Raw genomic sequence first — 6,742 nt, 5'->3', positions numbered from 1 at the left:
ACCCAAGTACGAACCCGGAAACAAATGCAGCTTCCACACAAATATCCTGACGGCTCCACGCCGCCCCTTCCCTGCCCCCAGTTGCCGCCCCCCTCCCCATCTCCCAGGAATCGGCCCGGCGTCTGCCGGGCTCTGCGAGTCGGCTGGGGCCGCAGTTCGGTGGGCTAAGCCGCAGGCGCCGTGGCCTTGACCATTCCCTTGTCAGTGTCTCTCCCAGCTCTGAAAGGGACTGAAATCTGCATCCTGTCCCCAGAACCACATTTCATCCTCCCCTCCACCCCGACCTTATCAGGCTCCCCTGGCGCAAAGAGGCCACACAGCTTGGGTTCGGTTGGATTATTTTTAAGGACACAAGGAGTGGGGAGGGGGAGAAGACCCACGTGGTCCTGAGGGGCCAAGTCAGCATTGAAGTTACAAAGTGAGGGCGACGGGAGTGAGAAGGAGAGGGAGTGGCTTCAGACCCTGAACCCAGAGGGGAGAGGGAGACTTGGATGCTGAGTCCGTGCACGGTGCAGACTCGCCAAGCCTTCCCACTTGACCTTCCCCAAGGTGCCCTGCCCCCTCCTCCGTGGGATCTGACAAAATGCACGTCTGCCAGCCACTCCCAGCTCTGCGTGCGAGGAGGGCCGGTAGGAGGGTTTCTACGTGTCTGTCTCTTAGGCAAAGTGAGAGCCCCAGACCCTGAGGAGGTCTCTCAGCTTCTTAGTGTGGAGGTGAGTTCCAAAAAGTAGGGCTTATTTCCAAGATTCTTCTGCAAATCGCAGCCATTGCGCTAACCTGCTGAGAGAGGAAAGGTTGATTAAAACCCGAGGGCCACTTGGTGGTGATTCCTAGGAAATCTGAGGTCAGTGGTGTCTCACCCAAAGGGAATCAAAGGTCTAGAGGCAATCTGCTTGCCAGAGGTAGCATTTGGACCCCGTTATGTGTAAATTCAAATAACAGTGTAACCCAATTTTCTAAGCCAGTAGCTAATCCTGAGAGAAATTACTTCAAAGAGCAGAATCTGACAGTTAATTGCTGGAGGCTGCCAAATGCTTCGGGAATGTCCCTTTGTGGGGTGAAATTCCCTTCCACCAAACACAGCCAGAGAACCAGCCAGGGGCAGGAGACACTGATTGGCAGCCCTGCCCTGCTTGGGGGTGAGCTCTTGGTGGGGGGCGCGGGGCTTTCCAGGGACAGCACCCACCTGAGCGACGCCCCTAGGGATTTGGTGGGCGGCACAGAGGGCTGCAAGCTGAACTTCAGCACTGGCCTTGAACCGACTGTAGGTATCTGGCCCTTCCCCTCAGACTTCCGGGAAAGCCCTGGTACCTGCCTAGCCCTAGCAAAGTCTTGGTACCGGCACAGCAGGAGCCAGCTGGCTTCCTCTGAAGGGCAGGCAGGGGACAAGGATGCCTGTGCCGGAGAGGGTCATGGTGGTACCCACCTGGCACATTGGGCTGAACGTTGGAGGGATATTAGCTGTCCATCTCTTCAATGACTTTCTAAGGGTTTTCTAGGCAAGTTACTGTCTCATTCTGAGCTTAGTACTATTATTTGGTTTTAAGATTCGGTAACTAGAACTTTTATCTCTAAGCTTCTGTTTCAAGGAGTGCTGTGAGACAACCTTGCGCTAGGTCTGAACCTGGGCATGCTGGAGAGGCAGAGAGAGTGTGCAGCGGCTGGGCACCCGGGGGGTGGGTGGATGGATGTGTGTGTCGGGGGAAGGTGTCTTTTGGACAGACACTCGCAGCGCCGTTGGGGGCCCACTACCTTCTGCTCCCGACTGGTACTGGCACTGCACTGCCGGCGCCCTCCGCCGCGGGCACGGCGCACAGTCCAGAGCCAGGTCCTGTTGGGCAAACGAGGGGTTTCCAAAGGCTTTGGCTACTCGGGAAGACTCTTCGCACGCGGAGTCTCTGGGGACCGCGGGTCGCGCGCCGGGGCCTGGAGGCTGTCCGGGAATCAGATGGCACTCAGGACTTCGTGGCCTGGACAGGTTTGGGGGTGCACCTTCGACGCCGCTGGCTGCCGCAGTGTGCGCCAGAGACCAGATGCGCGGTTTCTCGCTGTGGGGGTAGTGCATGGTCAAAGTGGGGCCTCCTGGCTCGGCCCGCAGGAAGTCGGTTTCTCCCGACCTGGGGGGCTCAGTGATCGAGAAGCGGGGCGCCGCCAGACTGCACTCCCTGCGCTCCAGCCGGCCCTCTCGAGTTGCGGCACACTGTGCCGCCGGCAGCGACTGAGTGTCTTGATGGAGCTCAGCCAGCCTGTCCGTAGCTGTGGCCACTGCCTCCCCTTCATCCGCCTCCTCTTCCTCTTCTTCCTCCAGGTCTTCCAGGTCACTCAGCCCCCGAGCCTCCTGGCTAGCAGAAACGTCTGCGGGAAATCAGAAGCGAGTGAGAAAAGCCCCAGGCCCCAAGGGAAATCCTCGGGAGTGCCCATCCCTGAGAAGCTTTTAGCAAACGCGCTCTGCACTCAGGGCATTCTCGGTGTAATTCACCAGGATGGCCACACCGCCTCCTACATTTGCCCCCGGGCTGCGGCGCGCGGCAGGAAAAGAATTCCCGCCCCTAGACCTGCCCCCACCCTTTGGAAGACTCCTCCCCTCCGATAACCCAAGGAAATGTCCACTTTTCGCTGCCTAAGACCTCAGTTCCTCAGCCTTAAAAAAGCAAGGGAAAGTTTTTACCCAATTCCAACACCCACAGGTGGCTGGTGTGTATTATTTAATTGAGACAATATTTACTGAGTACCAACTATGCTCCAGACATCATTTAGGCATTTAGGTATTAGGAACTTAGAGAATACAGCAGTGCATAAGACACTTTCTAGGGGAGTTGACATCCCTGAGGGGGTAAGTATGGCACATAAAGTAGGCTGACGTGATAGAGAATAACTTGGGAAGCTAGTTGGCGTGGGTGGCCAGGGAAGGCTTTTTGGAGGTGGCACTTTCAAGTCGAGAAGGAGCCGGCTCTGTAGGGAATTCCAGGCGGAGGGAACCACACAGGCAAAGGCCCTGAGGCATGCAGGGGTTGCACGTGCAAGGGTAAGCAAGGGGGTGCCTTCATAAAAGCTACCCCACGGGGTGGTTGTGAAAATCCAATTAAACTGCGTGATGGCTGGAAACCCACGCGGGTTGGGGCAGTGAACATTCGGTACCTTTGGTGTCACCATTGAGACAGCCCAGCAATTCCTCTGCTCCACCCTCCTCCTTCCTCTCCTCCCCGCCTTTGTTCTTGGGCGCCCACGTCATCTTGTTCTCCTTCTTGAGGCGCCGGCGCGCGTTGGCGAACCAGGTGGACACCTGGGTGAGGGTCATCTTGGTGATGATGGCCAGCATGATCTTCTCGCCCTTGGTGGGGTAGGGGTTCTTGCGGTGCTCGTTGAGCCAGGCCTTCAGCGTGCTGGTGGTCTCCCGGGTGGCGTTCTTTCTGCGCCCAGCGCCACCCAACTCCACCGATCCGTACCTGGGGGAGAACCTGGCTCACAGTTCTGGGGTGAGGAACCTGGGGCTGCAGTCAGGAGACTGTTTACGTCCTGGAAGTGCGGTTCTGTCCCCATCCTAGCACACAGCCCCCCCCCGCCCCGTGCTCTGTGGTTTGGTCCTACCTTGGCCAGGGAGCGGGGAAAGGACTTGCGATGCCAGCCACCAAAGCCCCATGCCTTACCGGTCATACTGGTACTGCCCCAGGCTCTGTTCATAGGGATAATAGGCTGCTGGTTGCGCCAGGCTGGGTGTAAAGTTCCCTGCAGCCTCCTTAAATTCATACTGTGGATTCTGGTGGGGGAGGAAGGAAGAATTCAGAACTACATCTGGGGAGGAAGAGGGGTGGGGAGTTGCTAAGGGTGTGAACTCTGGACTCAAGTCTGGTTCCAATTGCAGAACCACCACTCGCATTGGCTGTGTGATCTTGGGCACAGTGGTTGAACCCCTCTATGCCTCAGTTTCCCCTTGCTAAGATGGGATAACAATAATGCCCAGAGGTTACTGAAGAAGAATGCTTGACAGAGTTCCTGGTGCAGAATAAGCAGTAGTTAAATATTAGCTGTTAAGATTACTGTTACTACTTGTCCCCCCCCCAGCTCCTCCCCCCTCCCACCAGCTGGGGGACTTTCTTTACTCCCCTTCCAGAGCCATTCCCTGACCCTTTCTATCTCTGCGACTTTGGGTAAGGTTATTCGAGCCCCTCTGCACCTCAGTTTCCTCATGTGTACCCTGAGCCTAGTGATGACCTGTCTACCTCACGCAATTGATAGAGGTACAGATGCTTTCTAAACAGGACGGACTCCTGTGAACTGTAAACATTTTTTTTTCTTTATATACAGTCCTAACCTTTTCCTTTCCTCGGAGTTGTGCGTCCTTCCTAGATGGAGATATCACACCGCCTTTCGCCCCTGCCGCTCCTGCCCCCAGGAGGGTAGGTTTTGACGTACAGACCCAGGCTCCACCCCAGCTACTCACCAGCGCCCCGTACAGCGTGGGCGGCTCCGGGCTGTAGGGCAGGTAGCCTGCGTAGCTCTGGGCAGCTGCAGCGGCAGAGTAGGGAGCTCCATAGATGCCCAAGGCCGCGCCCAGCTCGGGCCTCGCACTGCCCAGCAGCCGACTGTCGTAGGGTGCGAAGCAGAGTGCGGCCGCCGGAGTGGAGCCTGAGGCCACATCTGGGACCGAGCGCGGGGCGGATTCGCAGCAGGTGGCGTTGGAACTTGCAGACACCAGAAACTACGGGGGCGAGAGAGGGGGCACCGGAGGTCAGAGGCCGGCGCCTTGGGCCGGCGGGAGCCAGCGGCGGGACTGCCAGATCATTCCTTCATTCAATATAAACTAAATGGCACCTTGTGCTTGTGCTGAGCGTTCTGCTGGGGGCTGGGGACAGGAATTATCCGTAGGCGCAATTTATCCAAACTGCCTTTATAAATACTCCTAAACCTTTGCTAAAGCTGCCGAGTTCCAGGGGCTCCCGGTCACGGGAAGGTTCTAAAACCCAAATTACAGAAGCCAGCCTCGGCCAGTTCCCTCGCGAGCCCTCCCTCCCCGGAGTCACAGGATCCTACAAAGGCCGAACTTGAAGGTAGTCTTAGAGACCACGTTTCACTCCTGCTCCCATTTTATAGATAGGGATTGAGGGCTAGAGAGAGCAGGAGGCTTATCCTAGATCACAAAGCGGGGCAGAGGTCAAGTGGGACTAGTCCTCTGGCACTCTGCAGAGAAACTGAACAGGGGTGGGCTCTCCAGAATTTCCCCAGGAAACCCTGTCACTCTACAGTACCCACCCAGGTCTGGAAATATCGAAGGAACCAGAAGCAGAGCGCTTGGACCTGCCCATGGAAAGGGAAGGAAAAGAACAGAGGACAACAAACGAACAAGCCCAGAAAAACAGTGAGATGGACAGGGCTCTGGACTGGAAGTCTGGGAGTCTCCTGGCCACCTCGGATATCTGTACAATAAGGAGGCCTCTCTGTAAGATTCCCGAGATCCCACCCACCTCACGGAGCTCGTGGCCAGAGTGCCCAAGTTTCGGGTCCCACGATTTTCCAGCTTACACTGGGGGAGTTGAACGTTCTCAGCCAGGGATTATTGGGGCTGTCAGAGGGGTCAGTGGTACATTACCCAGGTACCCGCTCTCTCTGACTTCCCCGGGGACTCGTGGGAGAGGGGGGCGTTTAGGAACAGGCTCCTGCACTAGGCGCTCCCTCCTTCCAGCCTGCCCCCATCCCCCAAGGGGGCGGCTCTTACCTGGGAAGCGCTGCCATAAGGGTGTCCAAAGTGCGGGAAGGACATGGTGGCTGTCCGTGACCCACCTCCCTCTTCTCTTGCGAGTTCCCGCCTCTGCCCCGCGGTTCTGCGCCTCCAGCCGTCCGCGGCCTCGGTTCCTTACACGGTTGCCGGTGCCCAGCGCCGGGTCCTCCGCCCGCTTGGCGCGACTGGAGGCAGAGCCGAAGGCAGCCTGGCTGCCGAGCCCTGCGCTCCAGAAGGCTCCCCTCCGGCCCGCGTGGTCCGGAAGACAGAAGGGCCCATGGATGGGCAGGGGAAGGGAGAGGATGCGGGTTCCCAAAAGCGCTCGGTGGCGAGGCAAGGTGAGGCGCGGCGCGGGGCCGTGCAGCTCCCGAGGTGCCCCAGTCCAAGGTGGCCAGAGGCTCAATGTGACGTCACGGTAATCCCGGGCTGCCAGGCGGGCCCCCGAGCCCTGGGGCCCCGGGCCACCAAGCCTGCCAAGCGCAGCCAGCCCGTGCGCGCGCGCGCACTCACCACACTCACACTTGTGCCGGGAGGTTTGTGCAGCTGGTGAGGAAAGTCAAAGACCCTGACCCTCTCTGTCTGGCGCAGGATCCTACCGTTTTCGTCTTAAACTCACGCGCGCGCGCACGTACAATCTCACCAAATTACCCGGGAGAAGTAGCAGAAACGCCTCCCACTGTGCCGCGCAGGCCCCGGGCGCAGCGCGCTTACCTCCTCCCCTGCGGCCCGGAGGAGGAGAGAAGCACCGGGCAGCGAGGGAGGAGAGAATACAAAAGAAGAGACAGGAGAAACTACAGGAGAAAAGTGGGGGAGAAAGGCTAGAGGGAGAAGGAGGAGGGGAGAGGAGAGAGATGAGGAGTCTAAGTGAATAGAAGCGCGCGGGGGAGGGGAGGAAACAGGGGTGGGCGAAGGCTGGGCGGAGGTTGAAAGCTGGCAGGTGGAGGAGAGCAGAAGCTCGGGGGAGAAGCCTCCAGCCCCCCCCCCCCCCCCCCCCCGCCCCCGGCCAGGTTGTTCGCGCCCCAGGCC

At 58.6% G+C, this 6,742-nt stretch overlaps 1 protein-coding gene across 1 annotated transcript; it reads right to left on the bottom strand.

The window, feature by feature from the left end:
- Positions 1 to 332: 332 nt before the first annotated feature.
- IRX6 (iroquois homeobox 6) lies at positions 333 to 6,294 on the bottom strand. Its single transcript, XM_007110275.2, has 6 exons — positions 5,714 to 6,294; positions 4,442 to 4,699; positions 3,648 to 3,757; positions 3,139 to 3,446; positions 1,753 to 2,355; positions 333 to 780 (listed from the first exon to the last, which is right to left on the bottom strand). Exons 1-6 carry the CDS (start codon positions 5,756 to 5,758, stop codon positions 773 to 775), a joined length of 1,332 nt encoding a protein of 443 aa, XP_007110337.2. The 5' UTR covers positions 5,759 to 6,294; the 3' UTR covers positions 333 to 772.
- Positions 6,295 to 6,742: the final 448 nt, after the last annotated feature.

This window comes from Physeter macrocephalus, chromosome 17 (assembly GCF_002837175.3).
Source record: "Physeter macrocephalus isolate SW-GA chromosome 17, ASM283717v5, whole genome shotgun sequence".
Taxonomy (NCBI): Eukaryota; Metazoa; Chordata; class Mammalia; order Artiodactyla; family Physeteridae; genus Physeter; species Physeter macrocephalus.
The sequence above is the reverse complement of the archived record's forward strand: the minus strand, read 5'-3'. Positions and strand labels throughout refer to the sequence as shown.

Coding starts and splice junctions, on each gene's coding strand:
- IRX6 (XM_007110275.2), bottom strand. CDS start 5,758: ATGTCCTTCCCGCACTTTGGACACCCTTATGGCAGCGCTTCCCAG. Junction 3,447..3,647: donor GGGCAGTACCAGTATGACCG/GTAAGGCATGGG, acceptor GTTCTCCCCCAG/GTACGGATCGGTGGAGTTGG. Junction 2,356..3,138: donor TCTCAATGGTGACACCAAAG/GTACCGAATGTT, acceptor GATTTCCCGCAG/ACGTTTCTGCTAGCCAGGAG.